The sequence below is a fragment of the Helianthus annuus genome, chromosome 13 (assembly GCF_002127325.2).
Source record: "Helianthus annuus cultivar XRQ/B chromosome 13, HanXRQr2.0-SUNRISE, whole genome shotgun sequence".
NCBI lineage: Eukaryota > Viridiplantae > Streptophyta > Magnoliopsida > Asterales > Asteraceae > Helianthus > Helianthus annuus.
Genome location: NC_035445.2, coordinates 157,643,698 through 157,665,243, shown reverse-complemented (window position 1 = coordinate 157,665,243; position 21,546 = coordinate 157,643,698). Strand labels below are relative to the sequence as shown.

At 36.7% G+C, this 21,546-nt stretch overlaps 1 protein-coding gene and 1 long non-coding RNA gene across 12 annotated transcripts; one reads left to right on the top strand and one right to left on the bottom strand.

The window, feature by feature from the left end:
- The first annotated feature begins 3,072 nt into the window (after nucleotides 1–3,072).
- On the top strand, nucleotides 3,073–6,472 carry LOC110899993. 11 transcript variants are annotated; one of them, XR_002570698.2, is made up of 6 exons: nucleotides 3,073–3,231; nucleotides 3,538–3,597; nucleotides 3,812–3,891; nucleotides 4,231–4,333; nucleotides 4,792–4,931; nucleotides 6,214–6,446. XR_002570698.2 is itself a non-coding variant. In XM_022146893.2 (6 exons), exons 4-6 carry the CDS (start codon nucleotides 4,225–4,227, stop codon nucleotides 6,328–6,330), a joined length of 366 nt encoding a protein of 121 aa, XP_022002585.1. In that variant the 5' UTR covers nucleotides 3,074–3,231; nucleotides 3,538–3,597; nucleotides 3,812–3,891; the 3' UTR covers nucleotides 6,331–6,446. The 11 variants fall into 11 exon arrangements, 4 of the variants coding, with proteins under 4 accessions (XP_022002585.1, XP_022002587.1, XP_022002586.1 ...); XM_022146893.2 differs by having other exon boundaries at nucleotides 3,074–3,231; nucleotides 4,225–4,333; XM_022146894.2 differs by having other exon boundaries at nucleotides 3,124–3,367; nucleotides 4,225–4,333.
- A 12,932-nt stretch (nucleotides 6,473–19,404) lies between these two features.
- LOC118485507 lies at nucleotides 19,405–19,716 on the bottom strand. Its single transcript, XR_004876428.1, has 2 exons — nucleotides 19,655–19,716; nucleotides 19,405–19,592 (listed from the first exon to the last, which is right to left on the bottom strand). It is a non-coding gene; the product is annotated as an uncharacterized LOC118485507 (long non-coding RNA).
- Between the last annotated feature and the right edge of the window lie 1,830 nt (nucleotides 19,717–21,546).

Here is a 21,546-nt window from a genome sequence, read left to right as displayed (position 1 = left end):
ATTCTTTTCTTGTCGCTTTACCCCTAGCCAACCAAAACATTGACAACAACGAAATCCTGGTGTAGGGTCTATACAATAACCTTAAACAAATCATATTTGAACACGTATACCTATGACTTCGAATTTTGAACAAACTAAATAACTTAAATGATAAACATGAATCAAATATATAAAACAACCATTTACTATTATTAACCACCCTTAACTTCAAATGTTGCTTTTCAGTAACCATGAGGGTATCACCTAATAATAAACTCACGTCAGTTTTTTTTACCTGTTTGTGGCCTTATGTGGTTAAAGTTACCCATTGACATGTCTAATTCCCAAAACACAATATTAAACTTACCTCAAACTGACTTGAAATATTAAATATTTGCGGTTAACAACTCCAGCATACTAAACGGGTGCAAGTAACCATGAGGGTATCACCTAATAATAAACCCACGTCAATTTTTTTTACTAATGCGATCCTTCACATAAACAATTAATCAAAATCATCAATCAAAAGAATGATACAGATTATTAGTAAATAATAGATCTCATCATCACCTTCATATCTTTCTTCTCTGGACCTTTTCTTTGCTGGTTCTTTGGTGGGTCCAACGATGAGCATATCAGTGTGCCATTTTTAAGTTTTCCAACGATATCCGATGATAGTCATTTCTTTGTCTTCGTCAATAGCCAAGGATAAAACGTGAATAAAAATAAAGATGGAAAACCCTCGTAAAAGCTTTCCTTTTGTCTCCATCCACATGGACATCCACTTCAAAACCACGTTATCCAGTAAATTACGGATTAATAGCAGTAAAAGAAGAAATGTGGATGAAAGTCCGCCAAAGAATCCTCTAATTTCGACAAACTTCAACAAAAAAGTCCATCAACATGAAACTAAACACAAATTTACCGAGCGAGTAGATAATTCCTTAACAATATCGCCACAAATCGAAGTTTTACATACCACAGCGTACTACCGTAAACGATCACTGATAACCGTCGTTCCCACAATCTCTTTCCTCGTTGTAAACGACCCAAGAGGAGTTTACGCACCCTTTCACTACCGCCATGTCAGCTCGCATTTAATTTAAGTTACGTGGGTTTATCAATAAACACATCGATGTATATTTCATTATTTCTTAAGTTCATCAACAAATAAGCAAAATTGTTTGGTAGAGAAATCAGGAGAGAAAAGTGTAAGAATAATCCATCAATCCCTATTTATAACTTATCTAAATCTTGCTAAATGTTTGTACCGTTTCATATTGGCATAACTAACATATACGTCTTAAAGCTTAGGCTATTTACATTCATCACTTAATGATACATACACATATTTAATAATGCATGACACACACATTCTAAGTGACACACTCTTTAAATGGCATAACTGCCATTCTAACCGACACACCTTTTAACTAACATATGTGTTCTAAAGCGACACACCTTTTAATAATGCATACAAATATATTAATCGCATACGTTAACCAGTGTATATTGTTTGTCGTTTAATTGGTATACGAAAATTGGATGCCAATACTAAATGAGAGGGGTTCCATCTATATGAAACAAAAAACACCTGTTCAAACCATTGTCTTTTCATTCCTTAAAGTTTAAAATAACTGAAGCGATATATCAAGCTGTTGTATATTGCAGTTTTGTGATTTTTGAAGCGATCATGCATATACCATCACAATGTTTCATATATTGGTTCTTTTTTCATTTCGTTTCAATTAAACATGCTTTTTTTTTTCTTTTAAAAGTAAACGGCCGTGGATGATTTAAAAGTAAATGGTATTTGAAGCATGCAATTAATTTTTGTTTACTTTAAAAGAACCAAGAGATATATATAAAAAAGGAAGGGGTACGTGTAAACAAATGATAGAAGGGGTATGTGTGTTAAATAAAGGGATATGTGTTAATCAAAGAGGTATGTGTTTTAAATAAAGAGGTACATGTTGCTTTTTGTATAAGAGTATAATATGAGTGTAAGGGTATATTGGTAAAATTAGATAGATCATTAATTGTTAGTCTTTCTTTTTAATAGCTAACTAAATTAAATTTGTAACTTATTTTCAAAAAAAATATATCTTTTCAAAGAAGAAAAAAATTAATTTAAGGTGTAGGATATATTATGAGGTGTGTAGAATGATTTAAGAGTTTTGTAGGATAAATTTCAATATGTGTAGGATAAATTTAAAAAACGTGTAGGATAAATTTTGATGTGTCTAGGCAAAAATTTTAGTGTGGATGATGATAATCTTTATGACTAATTAATTAGTCAAAAAGAATAATAAATGAGATGAGAGAAAACTATTTAATGTTTTACAATTCTACCCTTTGTTCTTTTTCTTCTCAAATGAACCTCCCCCTATATATATATATATATATAGATAGATAGATAGATAGAGAGAGAGAGTGGGGATCCTACGAAAAGTGTGTTATTCCTAAAAAGTATACAAAGTCATAAAACACAATAATTTCAGGCATAAAACACACCTAAAACTCACAAATAATAGAATGAATATTACTAAAACACCATATTCAAACTCTAATAGTCCATAAAAACTTCAAACACACCATCGCAGAACTATGAATATAAAACACACAATGCTAAACAACATAAAACACAATAATATTTGTCATTCCACAATCAGAGCCTTAATATCTAAAACACAACACAAAACCCACATACATGATGTTTTAGTAATCTTCGTCATATTACTTGTGGGTTTTTGGTGTGTTTTATGGTTGACGTTACGGTGTTTTATGACTTTTTACACTTTTTAGGAAATTTGGACTTTCTGGCCAACTCCTATCCTATGTATGTATGTATATATATATATATATATATATATATATATATATATATATATATATACTACTTTAATAAACATATATGAAGGACAAGATGGTAATTGAACAAGGTGTTGAAAAAACACTTAATGCACAATGTACAACTGTTAAGGCACAAGAAAACACAAATTTTTTACCCTTCAACTGATTCATCATCAACCGTCCATATTTTTCACCTTTTTACTCGGATCATGATCTGAACGGCCGATATTCACTTCACACGGATCGCCCTTTCCATTCCCTTCTCTCTCACAATTCACATCTCATAAACTTCATTAGACTCTCTCTCTTTCTCTCTCTCAGATCTAGATCTGGAGCAAACATCAATGAAATTGAAAACACGCAGTGATGAACACCGATTTGAAGAAACCCTAACTAAAGGTAACCAGCCGGAGCCGGTTTTGATGTTTATAACTGGCCTTATAGGATGTTCTTGGCTTTTAAAATCGATAAACAAATCAAAGCTATTAGGATGCTCTGTTTGATTCTGTCCAAGCTGTTGATTTCAAAACATAATGTATGATGTTTTTCCCTAATTTTATACCCAAATTTGTTTTGATGGCTGTTCTTTCACTTCTGTTGATTGTTAATGCTGAGTTGTCTTTAGGTTCGGTTTTGAGCAATCCAAATTGTCTATGTTATATTGCAGCAATATATGTATAATATATTTTACTGTGTTTAATTCAGGGACTTGACTTGCCTCATGGTGGACACTTGTCTCATGGATTCATGACACCCAAACGAAGGGTTTTGGGAACATCCATATATTTTGAATCCATATATTTTGGTTTTGTTACTTGTTTTTGAATTGCAATCTGGTCGATTCTTTACTTTTTTGGGGGTACCCGTTCCTCAGATGCAAGTCAAAAGAGTGCAAACTTGAAGTTCTTTTGTTTTCTTCTTCGTGTCTGACAATGAAATTGTTTCCGGAATTCTGGGTTACAGTTTTGATGTCTTGCAGATTTAAAGATTACAAACAGTCTACTATGGTTTCTCGGTCTGCAATTTGAGGATATTTTTAAATTGGATCCGCTTTAAAAGGTGATTATTTTTTATCTTTAAGCATGCCTGTTTCTTTGATTACAATTTTTTTGCTATAATTTGATAATATATTTTATTTTCATTTTCTACAAAATGTTGGATTCTCCAACATGTTACATACTGATTTATAGTGTTGTTATTGGTAATTGTAAAGGGTTAACTGTGATTTTGAAAACTTGTTATTGTGTATGTGTTTGCTAAACTTGGTGACTTAAACCGTTTCCATAATTTTTATAACCAGCACCGTCCGGTTATAATGAAGCTCTTATGCTTTTCATTGATTTGTTTTTTTTTTGTTGATTTTTGTTTTTTATTGATTTTAATTTATGGAAGATGCAGGGCAATTTCCGGAGGAAGAACGACGAGAGACGGAGGCACAGACGCTGGTCGTCAGCGATAATAAAGGTTGAAGAAGTTAAATCAAATATCTTTCCTTTATTGGGTAAGTTTCTGGTCATTAGCAACTGTTACTATGGTTCCTTTATTGGGACCAAAAAGTGTGCACCATTATTCTTTAAAAATAAATGATATTTGAATTGATTTAAGATAGGCATATGTATGTCCATCTTATATATGCTTATAAACAATAGTCATAAGACATGAAGTATCGCTTTTTGGTCATCTGTTAGTTTACTTGGTGCTATATTTCTTAAATTTACCAAGCTTCTATAACTGAGCGTGCATCAAAGTCTAAAGCACAACTGAAAGTAAAATTCTGTTAATCACTGTTTATAAAATATGTTGTTTCATTTCTAATGGCACTAAGTGTTCAACTTTTTATAAAAATAAGTCAGTATTGTTTCATAATGCGTCGGTTTTTTGTTTAATATTTGTTATGTCTTTGACCCAAGTGATGATTTTTTTGTCTGATCATGGCTGATTTACTCGATTGGATTTCAGATACAGCCCCTGAGCTGGTGCCAGTTCAATATGGTGGACTGAGCCGCGAAGGCGAACAAGAATTCACCTCTGGTGACGCCGTTATAGAAGAGCTTTTCAAGTCTGCAACTAAACATGCCGTCGATTTCCCTGTTACTGAGGTACTTAATTACCTATCATGTTTTTACCCTCTTTGTGTAAATTTGATCCAATTATGGTTCTTTTCCTCTGGGAATTTTGCAAGAAATTGACATGCAAAGTTTTTTAGGTGCTCTTTTAATTAGAAAAATTACTAGACATGATGAAATATCGATAACCTCTTCTTTGAAAGGATTTTTCTAATAGAATTATAGTTACTAAATGTCAAGAATCTGTTAGAAACTACACAGGCCTGATACAATGAATCCGACCCGATTCTTTTGAATGATTTTGGTCAAACTAAGGAACTTTTTCCATGTGGGAATTTTATTATATGTACGACCTGATACTATCACTCATAATAGATTCTGTTGGATGATGAATTAGGGTCTTTTTCATGGAAATTTTGTTAATGAGTACCCCTTTTATTGATTTTGATCAAATATTGATTTTTTCATGTGGAATAAGACTATGGGGTATGGGCGTGGGTTGGGTACAAACGCCTATGTCACCACCCTGGGTGGGCTTGGGTTTCGGCGTGGCCCCTTGGGCGGGGGTTTCAGCCCGGGCGTTAGGCGGGGCTACGAACACATGGTGGAACCTCGTTGGCCAAGACTACTAGCCGTTTGGGCAAGCCGTTGGGCAGAATTTAAAAAAAAATATATATAATGATGTGGCTTGGCCACGCCACCCCAGCCACGCCCACCATACCCTATGAAATTGGGTTTCGGTATTGGGTGCCCCATAATCCACGTGGTAATGTCACTCTTCAAGTGGTATATTTTGTATAGAAAAGGAAGAAACTTCGTAAATATAGGTGGCAAATTTGATTCATTACTTATGAATGGGTCGATTTGGGTTGTGTTTTGTTTCAAATGGGCCAAATTAAAAAAAAAAGCTAATATGAACACAAGTCGAATGGGTCAAACTGGTTATAAGTGGTCTGACGTTTATATTTAGTGCATGCAACCTCCTAAAACATTATTAATAGATATGCAAACAAATTGTAATAGTATTGTTTCTATAATTACAATTATGCATTAGCTGTTTATACATAAAGAAAAGAATGTGTTCGCAGATATTCCCAAGCCCGCCCTGCAATGGTGGATCTAGAAAATCAACATTTCATAAAAAGTAGTAATGAAATCGGAAAAAAAAAAATTTTCCAAAATTTACACTACCGCTGGAGCGTCAAGGGGTAGCGGGGCTACCCCTATTTACAAGCTATATCTGCCCCTGCCGGCCCAATGTGACATGTTTCGGTCAGTACCGATTTTGACTCATTGCCTAATCTTTTGATGGCAGATTGCAACTAGATATCTGGTTCCGGAGCTGGCTGGCAAACGTTTGACGCCTTTGGTAGCCTATCGTTGCTTCTTTATGTTGCCTTCATATAGAGAATGTATGAATATTGTTCTGTAATCTATAGAATCCTTTCTTTATGTTATAACTTAATTAACAATTCAATTTATATTCTGCCCATTTGCATGGAGAAAAGATGAACACAATGCTAAATAGTATGGCAGAATTCTTGATTATTTAAAAGAACTTGGGATTTGGGAAACTATTGTATGAGTTAAATAGTTGCATTTTATGGTCTGATGTAGCAAAGTTAAATTTTGAGGTCTGGGTAACCAGTAAAAAACAAGTTTAAGTAGAAGTGACAACTTGAATATTGGTTTAAAATAGTGCGTCTGAGGCATGAGGCCTCTGAAGTCTGAAGTGTTGATAGAAACGCTTCACCCTACTTGAAGTAGTATTAACTAGATTTTATTTACGTGGCATTTCAAAAAAAAAAAAAAAACTTGTTCAGTTAATATAGATACCGGTAACGATATTGTTCTGTTAAAGTGAGTCTGGTTTATCACGTTAGCGAGAGAAAACACTGAAAGGCAAAATATGAAAAAGAATAAAAGTAGAGGGACTAAATAATTAAAATAGAGAGGCTAAACATATATATTAAAAAAGTTAAAGTTGAGTAGTATAGTAAATATAGTAAAAAACAGAAGGTGTAATTAGATAATCAACTAAAAGACAAAACTCTTGGCTCCTTTAGCTGAGCGTTGTGTTTTAGTAATTTATAATAATTTATATTGATTAAAAGATTCAATGGGTATAATGAAACCCGATTCCTTGTACTGTTTCGAATGTATGAATTTTTTTAATTATTTAATTATTATCTATAAAGCTCATGACGCACCAATGTTACGAATAAAAAAAGCCAATAGAAATAGTAAGCAATATATCACAAGATGATTGATAAACTAACAAAAAACGAGTACCGCGTCATGATTTGTAACCCCGCCGGTTTTGAAGTACCTTAACTGGAAATTTAAATTCTGGTTCTGACCCAACTGAACTGAACCTTCTCATGCACACCATTAAAATTACTAACAAGTGTTTTGTTTTCCGTTGCATAGCGTATTTGGTTTTGGTTATGGCTCAAAACCGAACCGCCCCGTATATAGCCCTAAACTTACCAACCTAAGTGATATGTTTCCCGCCGCATCGCGCGGGTAAACGACTAGTATATATATATATATATATATATATATATTGGTGGACTTCTATTAGAAATAATATTCCGGAAAGTTTAATATAAATTTAAGTATGTGAATACTTAATGAATACAATAAAATACGTGTTCTCACACGTATAAACACACACCGGAATACGACACCAATACATGGCAAAATATACAAATACAAGATTACGAATACAAATACACCCATCCTTGGGAAGAATATACAAGTATAAATACTTGGGAAGTATTAAGTTGATATATATTGTTTTAACAATTATTCCAAAAATTTCATAAATATAATTTAAGTCAAAATATTTATTATTTTAACAAACAATTATATAATTTGGAATAATGATGAAGACACTTGGAAACGTAACTCAAAGGCACTAATTAATACTAAGTCAAGGCACGGCCCGCTCGTCTAATAAGACCATAGTACATTGTAGGTAGTCGTGTACACCAGAGGAAACTTTGAGTTACAGGCGGATTCGAAGAACGCAAAACTGTGAGTTCATTTCCCCCTTTTTTTCTTTTAACTATTTTCAGTTTTATAACTTCGGGGGTGAAGTACATGTTACAAAATGATTACATACAATTGCAATTGGTATGGTTAGGTTTGGAAAGTACAGTAGATCATGTGAATGGGTAGGCGCACTCTTAAGGCCATTAATCCTCGTTGTAGGACCGAGGGACACGAGTTATAGATCTATTTGGGTGTAGCAAGCCCCACCCATGAGTCCGTCGAGTGGACCATGTGGTAACTATGTCTTACAGCCGGAAGCCCGGTGCAAAGTCTGCTAGGTTTGAGTCTTCCTGCACCATATCACGTATATTAATGTATTAGCTACACATTAATTGATTTATTTCCTTGTTTCTTTCATACCAGATTTCAAGTACATACAAACATACTTACAAGTGTTTCAAAGGTTTATTCACAAACATACACATGAACTCGCTCAACACTTTTGTTGATGTTTTCAAACTACATGTATTTAAGGAAACTAAGTATGGATCTGGCGGGCGTTAAAGTATCAAGTGTTGTCTAGAATAAAAGATGTCATCCGGTGTCGAATGGTTTAGAGTTTGTATCATATCCTGGATAGGATACATGTTTCGAAGCTTGGTTATCATTAGTGTCCTTGAAAAGTCTTTATGGAACTTAGAACCTGTTGGTGTTGTATTTTGAATACGAAGTCTGTGTTTTTGGGGTTAAATCAATGTTGTTGTAATGTTTCAAAACTTAATCAATGGATGAACATCTTGGATTTATCATATAGTTGTTTGTTATGGTTGAATGCAATGATATTAAGCAAGTCACACCAAATCACGCTTCCACAAAAGTCAGGGTGTGACAACGTCCGTCGTCGCCTCCCCCGCTTCCATACCCGACGCCGCTCCTGATAACCCTACTGCCACCGCCTCCTCTACGCCGACTCTACAGACTTCCGCCGGCTCTATAGAGTGTCGCCCAGGAAAAGCGAATGTAGTGGCTGACGCCCTTAGTCGTAAAACTCGTGTTAAGGGTATTCGTTGTCTCTAACTCGTTAACGATCTTCAAAACCGCATTCGTGAAGTCCAATATGCCTCTATTAACGAGGTTAGTCTCTCCGTCGAAATACGAGGTGTTGTTGAAGATGATCTTGTGTCTAAATCCGATGGTATTCTGTACTATTGCAATCGTATCTGGATTCCTAACAGTGAAAACCTTCGGGACTTTCTGATGAAAGAGGCACACAAATCGAGATATTCCATTCATCTTGGTGCTGATAAGATGTACCAAGATATGCGTACGTCCTTTTGGTGGCCTAGAATGAAGAAGGATATTGCCTCTTTTGTTACAAAATGTCTCACTTGTTCAAAGGTTAAAGCTGAACACCAACGTCCCCCTGACTCACTCAAACAACCAGAGATTCCTGTTTGGAAATGGGAGAGCATTACTATGGATTTTATCACCATACTCCCTCGTACTTCTTCTTGTCATGACAGCATTTGGGTGATCGTCGATCGATTGGCCAAATCAGCTCATTTTCTCCCCATTCGTGAAGATTTCAAAGTCGAGAAATTGGCTAGAATCTACACTGATGAGATCATTTGTCGTCATAGTATCCCCATCGACATCATTTCTGACCGTGATGCTCGTTTTACATCTCATCTTTGGCAAACTTTTCAATCTACTATGGGTACTGTTCTTAACCTTAGCACCGTTTTCCATCCTTAGTCTGACGGTCAAACCGAGCGTACTATCCAAACCTTAGAGGATATGCTTCGTTCATGCATAATAGATTTTGGTGGCAACTGGGACTCACACTTTCCTTTGATCGAATTCTCATACATAAGAGTTATCATGCGAGTATCCAAATGGCACCATTCGAGGCATTGTATGGTCGAAAATGTCATTTGCCTATTTGTTGGCACAAGATTGGGGAATCTCACTTCACCGGTCCCGAGCTTATACAAGAGATAACGGACAAGATTTCACAGGTTCGAGACAACTTGCTGAAAGCCAGGAGCCGAAAAAAGAGTTACGCCGACAAGCGTTGCAAGCCTTTGGAATTCGAGATCGGTGACTTTGTACTTCTCAAGGTATCCCCTTGGAAGGGTGTTGTTCGATTTGGTAGGAAAGGGAAACTCGCACCTCGTTATGTAGGCCCTTTCAAGATTCTAGAAAGGATTAGTAAGGTTGCGTATCGACTGGACCTACCGATAGAACTCAACAACGTTCATCCCGTCTTTCACATTTCAAACTTAAAGAAGTGTCTAGATGATGAAGGACTTCAAGTTCCACTAGAAGATCTTCAAATCAACGATACCTTACACTTTGTGGAGAAACCTGTCGAGATCATGGACCGAGGAGTCAAGAGATTGAGGCGCAGTCAAATTCCTATCGTTAAGGTTCGATGGGAAGGAAAACGTGGCGTTGAATTCACTTGGGAACTTAAAAGTGATATGAAGACTATGTATCTGCACCTGTTCATTGCATCTTCCTAAATTTCAGGACGAAATTTCCTAAAGGAGGGGAGACTGTAACGCCCTGCTTCTTCGTACTTTCCATAATTAGAAAGCGTTGTTTGTAGTTCTATTTTTGGAAATCTTGTATTCTTGTAGTCGTCTTTTCCTTGTAATCATTGTAAAATCCAAGACTTGGATCATAAATAAAATTCGTATTTCTTTAAATTCGTGTTTTGCATACTTCATACATGTTCATACGTTTAGATTAATCATACATGTTATACTTTATTCATAATTCATGCAAAACGTGTTAAACGTACAATTACTTGACATACATGCTCAATTCATGAGAATACAATGCTTATTCTCAACATCCATACTTATTTATACTTGTTTGTTATTTATTTTATGTTCTAATTGCATATCATACCCTTACACTTTGTTCTTTTATGCTTAAACACCTTAAAACAACGTAAAACACTAAGATATGAAAGTAAAAGGGCCTAATATGTCAAAATATCAAACAAAAACCATCAGCCCATTGGCTCGTGGCCCGTGACCCGGTCTTCTTGGTTCACGCCCCGCTAGAGCAACAGATCCACAGAATTGTATTTCCAGCTCGTTTATTGGGCGATTATGTGTTAGTTTATGTGTGTTTCTTCCATTAAATGTCCAACTAACCTCACTTAATCATCCCCTATAAAACCCAACACTTTCCCACACATTTTCCACTTTGTAAACACTCCACTTTCACTCTCAAACATCCTAAAATCAGCCGAGAAATCAGTAGCAAGACAGATTCGTTTCAAGTTGCAAAAGTGAATATAACTTCACTTATACTTCATCTTTTTCATCCATTCTTTCTTCTTAACACTTGGAACAACCTTAGGTATGTTTCCACAGGTTTTCCATGGAAAACCAAGGCTGGAACAACATCATAATAAAGCTAAAAGTGCATTAAACTTTCTGTTTTGTACAAACACCTTGATAAACATGCTTAAACTTGAGTTTTCTCCAAACATTCCTATGTCCTAATGCCACTAATCAAGACCATGATTATGTGTGCTTAAAAACAAGGTTGTAACATGTGAATCCAAAGGTTTAATCCTCAAAAACTTTCTGTTTTAAAAGGGTTTTAACCCACAAGTGATGAACAAGTCTTGAACTTGAATATGTGTGATTATTTGGGTAGCTTGGGCTATCCTACCAACAAATCCACACATCATTTGATGTTTTCCTTGTTAGCTAGTGTTTACTTCATTTCCTTATTGTGTACTCATGACCATCCTTGTTGTCTTTGACAACTTGTGTATTGGTGAAACTACAAAGAGATCTTAAATGGAAGGTTTAACCTCCTACCTCATGCATGACTTCTATGATGATCCATGATAATACTTGTAACATTATTAGGACTAAACTTATGATATATATACTATGTGAAATATATAATACCTATAGTAACCGAACCTTTGATGATAATCTTATGATTATTTGTCAAAATATTAAGTTACATCATCTAAGAACTTGGTACTCGTTACGATTCTAATGGGTACTTTAACCCATGAAAACATTCAAACCCCTATGAGTTTCATAGTGTCAAAAACGAGTATTATGTGCTAGATGGTTATTTTCTCATATGTTTACTTTCCATGTACTCTAAATTCCGAATTCCTAATCTCTCGTATCATCTAAATACTCACACACTTTGTTTCCTCGTGTAGAAGGACTTGGTGTTTCCTCCTCCACCAACCAACAAAATCCTCGAGTATTAACAAGTGGAAGCTTGCAAAACCGTGAGTATACTTGAAACCCCTTTTTTTCGTTTACCACTTTTTGGGGTGTAACATGTTAAACTATGAAAACTTACACTTACACTTATTTCTAAAATGCACAAACATTCTTTATACATGCATGCATGCATGCATACTTGTTACTTGATACTTTAAATCTGGGTTTATACTTCTTGTGTTAGACTTATCATTAACTTCGTACGAGCCTATCCTTGACATATATAGCGCTATAGGATTAACGCACCGTCTGTAAAGATAGATAAACAACTTTCTTGTATTGATTCAGACAGCATAACGTTAGAAACCGACACATGATAAGCCATCCCATTATATCGAAAGAGTATACGCCGTGGAAACCGGGAGAGACCATGTGGTGGTTTCTGCCCCACTCAAAAACCATGGTTCGCAAGTGACACTAAAACAAGTGTATATAGGACTTAGAAATTTCCAAACAACATACCATTCTTGTTTGTAATGGTCAAACAACCCCTTGTTGTTTGATCATACTTGTCTTTTGAAAATTTATACTTTTAAAAATATACAAAATTATACCGGACCGGACAGTGAACCGGTCATCTTACTGGTCCACTGGTTGAACCGGTCAGACCGGATTTAAGAACCAGATGATAAAATATATACTTTTAAAAATATACAAAATTATTGGTTTTATAACTATAGTTCTCTAATCATAATTATGCTCGGTTATTTATTTTAATTATGTTTTCCACCTAATTGACTTCATTAATTTTTTTATTTACATTCATAACATATTTTCTATTTATATGTATCGGGTTGAGATCCTGTACAAACAGTACTAATTATAAGAACCGTAAGAACAGATCTGAACCATTGTTAATTTAAATCAAGGGTTGATATTGATTATAAATAAAACTCTTATAATTAAAAATTACTACTAACAAATTAGGGGTAATTTTGTAAAATTGCTAGTCATTTGACCATTTTCTATTAAATACAAATTCCACCAAGGTTTTTTAAACTAAAATAACTTTTATATACTTCATTATTTTTTTTTAAAATATATACCATAAAATCAAGTATTTTTTTATCTTTAATATGAGTACCATATTGCTATACCTTTTTGTATTTATAAAAGTGTTTTTTAAAAAAAGTTAACAAAAGGTGTTTTATATTTGTGCTAATAAGGTGCTGATTATGTGTTAATTACAAAATAATACAAACAAACACCAAAAGTAGATATAATCAGCACATCTGGTGTGCTGATAATGGAGAACGATTGAAGATGTTGTGCTAATGTCGTTTATGTTGATAATGGAGAACGATTCGAGGACGATGTGCTGATAATGAAGAACGATTAATGATGTTGTGCTAATTATATAGTGTTGTGCTGATTATATTTTTTGTAATTATTTTTAATTAGTTATAAATAAATATGGTCAAAAAGTCTAAATTACCCCTAAACTAACTTTTTATTGATGGACACTTGTCAATTATGTATTGGTTCTTATGGTTCTTACAAACTTAAGTGTTTGTATTTGATCCCATTCCTATATGTATCTTTAGATGTTATAAAAAGAGTTCATATACAATATAATGTTACTTTACTACAAAGCCCAACTATACATATTTATTATTACCTCATATGTGGCCCACTGATTTACTAGGGTTTGAAAATTGTTTCTATCACTTGAGCCGTTTCCTTCATCTTTCACTTCCCAATTACAAAAAAACCACCAACCAACATGGAGAATTGAAGAAACCAACCTGGTAAATCACGGTGACAAATATAGTGACGGTTCGACGAAGGTGAAAAGGGCCGAGAAAGAAGAACGAAGGAAGAAGACTTGTAAGAAAGAACAGAGAAAGAAGGAAGGCCGGCTCAATCGCTCACTAAATTCCCGGTTCGGCCGGCCGACCACCATCAGAACGGTCTGTCACCATCAACCGGACCGCCCAGGCCTTCGGTCACCAGTGGCCGGTCGGGCCGGCCGGTCCGGCCTTCAAAACACTGTTTCCAATGGTCAAACAACAACCCTATATTGTTTGACCATGCTTGTGTCACCATACTTGTTTCATTTGCAAACACAAAATCAAACGAAAAGCCCTTTCGTAATGATAATCACAAACACCATGTTATCTTGTGTATTGGTTTTGAAAAAGTCAAATGTCAATTTGTAAAAGACAAATGGTTTTGTTTCTTTAGACCTTAAAATTATGAAAAGTTTCATAATAGTGTTTTGTTATTAAATACCATTTATAATCTATAGAAATAATTTGTTATTTTACAAATATTAATTTAACACTAGTTTTTTTATACAAATATGAAAAAAAATCTGAGTGTTTATTTTTGAATAATCGGTTTCAGTTGTAATGAAATAAACAAATTTTGAAAAAAAAAAAAAAAAAACTGGATGTCACATAAATCTCCGTCCATGTCTCACTCTTTCCCCATTGTTTTGAGATGTGAGAATTATTCGTAAATGTCGGGAGGTCTAGCATATATTGTCTTAAACGGGTCCGTGGTAGAGAGTCCTCTCGCACAATAGATTCTCAATTTAAACCCCTCAATGAGAAATCTTTATCACTCAGACTTGAACTTGAGACCTGGATGGGAAAACTCATCCGGACCCACCATAGATGGAACTTAAATAACCGTGGCCACCACTAGAGCACTAGTGATGGTTACTCTTTCCCCATTTTTAAGAAGCCATGGTTTTGATAGGCTAGGTCTATTCGCACACGCCGTTTGTCTTTTTGCACACCCAAAGCGCGCCGCTATGGCCAAAGCGGGGCGCTTTGGCTTTGGTCAACAGACAAGGACTGACTTCTGTCAGTCCTTGTCTGTTGGCTAAGCCAAAGCGCCCCGCTTTGGCCATAGCGGCGCGCTTTGGGTTTGCAAAAAGACAAACGGCTTGGGGCTTGGGGTGGGGATTATTTGGGTTGATTTTGGTTAGTTTTGTAGGGATTTTTGGTTGAATTAGTATGGTAGATATTTTTGAAGTAAAAAATTTTTATGTGATATTTGTCGTTATGAATGAGAATTTGTTTTTGAATGATTAAATGTTGCCTTTTTTGAATTAAAATGTCGTTATTTTATTAAATTAACGTTGTTTTATAATTACGTCGTTACGTCGTTATTTTTACAGAAGGTGTATATAATAAGTTGAACGAGCGTTAAATAAAGCGAACAGAATTAGTATGGTAGATATTTTTGAAGTAAAAAATTTTTATGTGATATTTGTCGTTATGAATGGGAATTTGTTTTTGAATGATTGAATGTTGCCTTTTTTGAATTAAAATGTCGTTATTTTATTAAATTAACGTTGTTTTATAATTACGTCGTTACGTCGTTATTTTTACAGAAGGTGTATATAATAAGTTGAACGAGCGTTAAATAAAGCGAACACGTTAAATAAAATATACAGAAAGCATTAAACGTAAACAATCCAGAACCAACGTGATGTAAATAGAAGATTAACTGCAATATATATATATATATATATATCAGTTTGTACATACAATACACAACAAAAAGGTACAACTGAGTCAATAATAATACATAACAAAACACTAAACAAACAAACTAAATGTACTAATCCTCGTGCGGTGGGGACGGTGGGAGGGGACGTGGAGGCAACGCAGCGAGCTCTCGTAGCTCAACGAGCGTCTCGACCATCCACTCAATGAGTGCGCCCTGACGTCTGAGGCGCCGGTCGAAGTCCCGAGCCACCTCACGCGCTACCGGAGGTAGGTCAGCGTAAACGTGCTGCGGGTACTGTGGAGGCTCAGGAGCTGGCTCAACTGGTGGTACGTGGACCTCCTCGACCCGGTCCTCCTGCGCCGGATCATCCTGAGCTTGAGGCTGAGGCTGAGCCTGAGCCTGAGCCTGAGCCTGAGCCTGAGCCTGAGCCTGACCCTCAGGCTGATCCTCAGGCTCATCGATGCCCAGAGCCCGTCGCTGAGCCCGCCGAGCGGCCTGCTGAACATCAGGAGGGGCTAAGATCCCAGGCCTCGCCTCGATAACAACCGGGATGACCTCCGGCAACTCCACTGGCTGAAAAATCAGCCCGTCAGCACCCCTGAACCGTAGACCGACATCAAAGGTACGGGTGATCTGCATAGCGGATACTGACGCGCGGCCCAACCTAGATGACGGGACCGGATCGGACAGCAGCGGATCTAGCTCGGGCACGATCCCTAGCGATCGTGCAATGGCAGTGATAAACGAGCCAGTGTGAAGAAACCCGCGGAGCTGCCGATGGTATGCAGTAGCAAAGTACTCTGCCAGGCTGGCTGCTAGATCGCAGGGCTGGCGGCGTAGTAGGCAGTAAAGAAAGAAAAGGTCACTAAGGTTGACCTTCTCCTTGCTGGAACCCCGCGGCACGATAGTCGACGCAATCACCTGGTGCAGGTATCGGTACAAGGGATCTACAATGGTGGTGGCCTTTTGCCAGGATTTCCCAAAGGGAACCCTGGAAATGGCCCTCCAGAAACTAATAAGCGTCTGCCTGTCCATCATCGTAACAGCCTGCGTATACAAATCAGTATCAAGCTCAGGCTCAGTGTACAAACCTGTGTGGACAGCAAACTCCCGCACACTCATCTCAAACTGCTGACCGGCCAGACGGAATGTAACCTCGTGTACCGGAAATAAAGGGTCCTCCACGTAATCCGCCGGATGCGGCGCGTATGTAAACGTAGAGCAAAACTCGTACGTAAGCTCCGGGTACGAGTCCTCCATCGCCAACTGAAATAGGCGCGACCAAGGAGTATCTAGCCCAACTATCTCTCGCGCCCGCTCGATCTCCCCCACGGTAGCTAGCAGCTCCCAGTCTATACCTACGTGCTCCCCAATCGGTATAGTGCGCAACCTAGCGCATCTCCCTCTCGCCCGTGACCCCACCGGAAACTGAAGATACGGACACTCCGGCTCCTCCTCGCCCCCCTCCACTCCCTCATCAATATGCTCAATCTCCTCATCGGATAAATCCATCCTTGCACGTTGATCAATTAAACAAATATTAATAATTAAACAAATAATAATTATTAAACAAATAATAATTATTAAACAAATAATAATTATTAAACAAATATTAATAAACTAATAATAATTAAACAAATAATAATTAAATAATAATAAATAAACTAATAATAATTATTAAACAAATAATAATTATTAAACAAATATTAATAAACTAATAATAATTAAATAATAATAAATAAACTAATAATAATATTAATAATAATTAAACAAATAATAATTATTAAACAAATAATAATAATTAAACAAATAATAATTAAATAATAATAAATAAACTAATAATAATTATTAAACAAATAATAATTATTAAACAAATATTAATAAACTAATAATAATTAAATAATAATAAATAAACTAATAATAATATTAATAATTATTAAACAAATAATAATTATTAAACAAATATTAATAAACTAATAATAAATAAACAAATAATAATTAATATTAATAAACTAATAATAATAATTAAATAGATTATGAAATAAAGCAAAAAAAAAATAAATAAACATGAACTAAAGCGCCCCGCTATGGCCTCGGCGCGGCGCTTTGGTTCTTCATTTTGAAGAACAGCAGCGAACACAGCAGCAGATCTAACCTCAAATCAACACAAACATGCAATATAATCGAATTAAATGATACACGAAGACTAAGGGCTTTAGATCTAACCTTTTAGCCGCTGAAAAGCTCGGAAAATCAACGAAAATGGCTCGAGTGTGTGTAATAGCACCGTTTGTGTGTGTTTGGTTGTTTGGGTGAAGTGAGGGGGAAGGTGCCCCGCTTCAGGGTATAACGAGGGACCAAAGCGCCCCGCTATGGCCATAGCGCGGCGCTTTGGGCCCAAAACGCTGCGTTATGACCATAGCGGGGCGTTTTGGTGTTTTTTTAAATTTTTTTAAATTGTATTTAATTAACAAACGGGTCCATAAATAGTCTAAATTTTCCGTTTTTTCTTTTATACATCATTTTTTAATATATATGGACTATACGGCAAGTTTCGGATCAAATCGGTTACGTGTGATGTCTTATTCCGTTATCTCGTGTCATTTAGGTTTGAAATCACAAGTACTCCTGTGAGAAGTGTTATGTGTAACAGCCGCCTACCGTACATGAACATGACTTAATTTTTCATTAATTGCAGTATTATGATGTATGTTGTCATTTCGGGTCGTACAACTGCGTATTGAATCCGATTGGGTCGTGTCGGTGACATTCGGTTTTTAACGTGATGTAACGCGTATATTGAACAAACACAAACGTGGTTATTATTAAACACATTTAGGATACACGAACACAAACGTGATTATTATTAAACACATTTAAGATACATCGTGAACATATGGGGTTGCATTAAGGTCGGGGGCACGATACGTAAGCATTTCGTACGTGTTGATCTGATCACTGTATAATGTATGCCATGCTGCTGCGCGCTCTGTTCTGTTCGCTGTCCATAGTAGGTTTGGGGGAGGCATTGGATAAGAACCTCCAAGCTCTACATGTATGAAATGACCCTTGTCGACAAACACAACCGCAACTATCAGGTGAGGTTCATCAGCTTCGTTTGGGCCGCCCAGCATAGGGAAAATTGTATCGCTCCCACGAATGTCGAAGGTGTGAACAATCACACCGTATCGTTGGGCAATAAGAAACCCCGTCTCAGGCATCGTCATGTAATTTTCGATACCTGCTCGTCCCACCCCCTTGAAATCGATCCGTTTAACCAGCTCATCATAATGTCCTACATTTTCCGGATCGAAAACCTGCCTCCAAAGCGATTCGTGCATACGTAACTCCTTTAAAAGCTGTTCCCGGATCTTCAAATATGAATTTTGTTTCAATCCTAACCCAACAGCCACCGATCTAAATCCACAATGACCATCTGGTTTCACGTCCTTTATTTTAACGATGTATGGATGGATCACGTTGGGAATCTGAGATGCGTAGTTGCGGATCGCTATATCCGTCTTAGGACCGAGCTTGATATTCGGGAAATCAGGGTGTAGGTTGAGCGGTTTGGTATTCTTTCCTCTGCAAGAATCTTCGGTTGATACGTACGAGCTGTGACGGGGAAGATCGTCTGAGGCATCGACCCAAGTTTCTTCTGACGGATTGTAAGAGCTTTGTCTAGCAGCTTCAGCCTTTCTTTCTTCCTGCCTTTTCAATGTTGGTCGACCACGAGTTTTCTTCAGAACAGCAGGAGGTTTTTTGTTACTGTCCCCTGGATTGAGGATTTGCTGAAACTTTTCAAAGAAGCTCCTTTTCACTTGAGGGGGTGTTGGATCGATCTGTTTTTTCAATTTTTCAAATTCCGCGTCTACATCAATATCCTCTATTTTATTCCTTGCAGGCTTGAAGTCAAGCTTCTTCCAAAACACGTCTATGTGTGTGATCCGGATTTGCTGACCTGTGGATGAAAACAAATTAGGTGGCAAAATCATAACGAGAAAGTTCAAAAATAATAATTACCTTTATTTTCCAACTTTTCCAAACGACAGGCACATGGCAAACCACAGCTGGTAAAAAGTTGGCAACCACAGCTTGCACCGTAGGCTCTCAACCCGTCTTCCTTACGCTTTAGTTCGATACTCAAAAGCTCAATCGCATATATTGAAACCTTTCTGAGAATATATGCAAGCATGGGCTGCTTCTTGTGGTGCGTCATCACTTTTCGGAGGCTTGTTTCAAAGGTACTTCTAATCTCGGCGTATTGTTTAGCAACAATGATGTGTGTAAAATGCAACATATAAAACACATCAATTAAGGCATAAAACTAACCCTTTTTAAGTACTAATGTTGGAAAAAGAGTGTTTTTGTCTTCCTTTTGTATTTTCAGGATGAAATGAGCTCAAAATCACAAAAGAAGCAAAAAGACCACTAATTCTACCATAAATACAAGAAAAGGAACAAAAGTAAACTGCCCGGACCCTCAACGGCACCTCCCAAGACAAAGAGAAGAGAACAGAGTCTGAACACGCCCCGTGTCCAGTGAACACGGGGGCGTGCCCAGGAAGCAGCAGAAAAGACAAACCAGTAGAAGCTTCCATTGCTCACCACGGGGCCGTGCCCAGCGGGCACAGGGGCGTGTTGAAAGTACAGCAGGCGCATTAATTGTAATTCGCAATTACAATTAATGAAGAGAGAGAATGTCAGACGGGCACGGGGCCGTGTCCAGCGTTCTGTTCAGCCTATAAATAGAGGAGCTTGGTTTCATTCTCTCTCATCCCTTGGCACACCACCTCTCTCACACTTCATCCACCACCCATCACCACCATAACACCATCATCCACCACCATCATCCATTGTCCATCGTAGAGTGTGTGAGTCGTCTCGGGATCCAAGATTGATCGTAAGAGTTCTTGACAATCAAGGCCATGTTTGCCTAAGTCTCTTACATCACTTGGTGAAGACAAGTGTTTAGTATAATACTTTTTATTTTTAATCTTTTGCACTTTTTATTTGGTTTTGTATTAATGACTTTAATAACTAGTTACTTATGTTGAAGGTGATCTTTCCTTATCGTTTGTCCGTGGTGTCTTGGCGTTATTTTACTGTCTATATAAAATAAAAGATTTTCACCATTCATATCTCCACGGTCTATATGGAGGTATGTTGGCTACCTGGTCGGGGGTTAAGGGAACGGTTTGGTAAGGGTCTTGCCCTTGTTCAGCGTTTAGAGGTCCTGCTTGGGACCTGGGTCAAATTTAGTAGGATCTCCTTCAATGCCCATAGGTATTGGATGGCGGGGATCCAAACTCTTTGACCCCCTCATAAGCTAACTACTATTAATACTATAACCCGGTTATTTAGGACTGTATCCCTGCTGACTCAGACTACTTAGCCGAGGGTAACGTCACCGCCAAAAGCGGGGCCTACCATAATTTGCATTAATAACTTAATTCATTATCTTTCAATAATCCGACCCTTTAGGATTGTATCCTTGCTGACTCAAACTACTGGGTTGAGGGTAACGTCGCCTTCAAAAGAGGGGCCTACTACAATAACTAAGATAATCTCTTAAACAAGTGCAAAAGTGCGAAAATAATCAAAGGTTATACTGATACACGTGTCGGATCCAAGTGATTCATCTTGTCTATCTGTTTTTATTTTATTTTATTTTTCAGCATTTAGTTAGTTTTTATTTTTCTTAGTTTAAAACATTTTTCTAACTTTTTTGATTTGGTTAGACGTTGAGGATAAACCGGTATTAAAAGCTCTTGTGTCCTTGGACGACCTCGGTATCTTACCAACACTATACTACGTCTACGATGGGTGCACTTGCCCATATGTGTGTTTAGTGTTAGTAAATATCGTGTTTTATAAATTTAAAACTTGGCTAAAAGTGTAAAAAGGGCTTAATT

Excerpts from the sequence above, each read along its gene's own strand:
- LOC110899993 (XM_022146893.2), top strand. The coding sequence starts at position 4,225 with ATGCAGGGCAATTTCCGGAGGAAGAACGACGAGAGACGGAGGCACAGA. Across the intron at positions 4,334-4,791 it reads AAATATCTTTCCTTTATTGG|ATACAGCCCCTGAGCTGGTG; the intron begins GTAAGTTTCTGG and ends ATTGGATTTCAG. Across the intron at positions 4,932-6,213 it reads TCGATTTCCCTGTTACTGAG|ATTGCAACTAGATATCTGGT; the intron begins GTACTTAATTAC and ends TTTTGATGGCAG.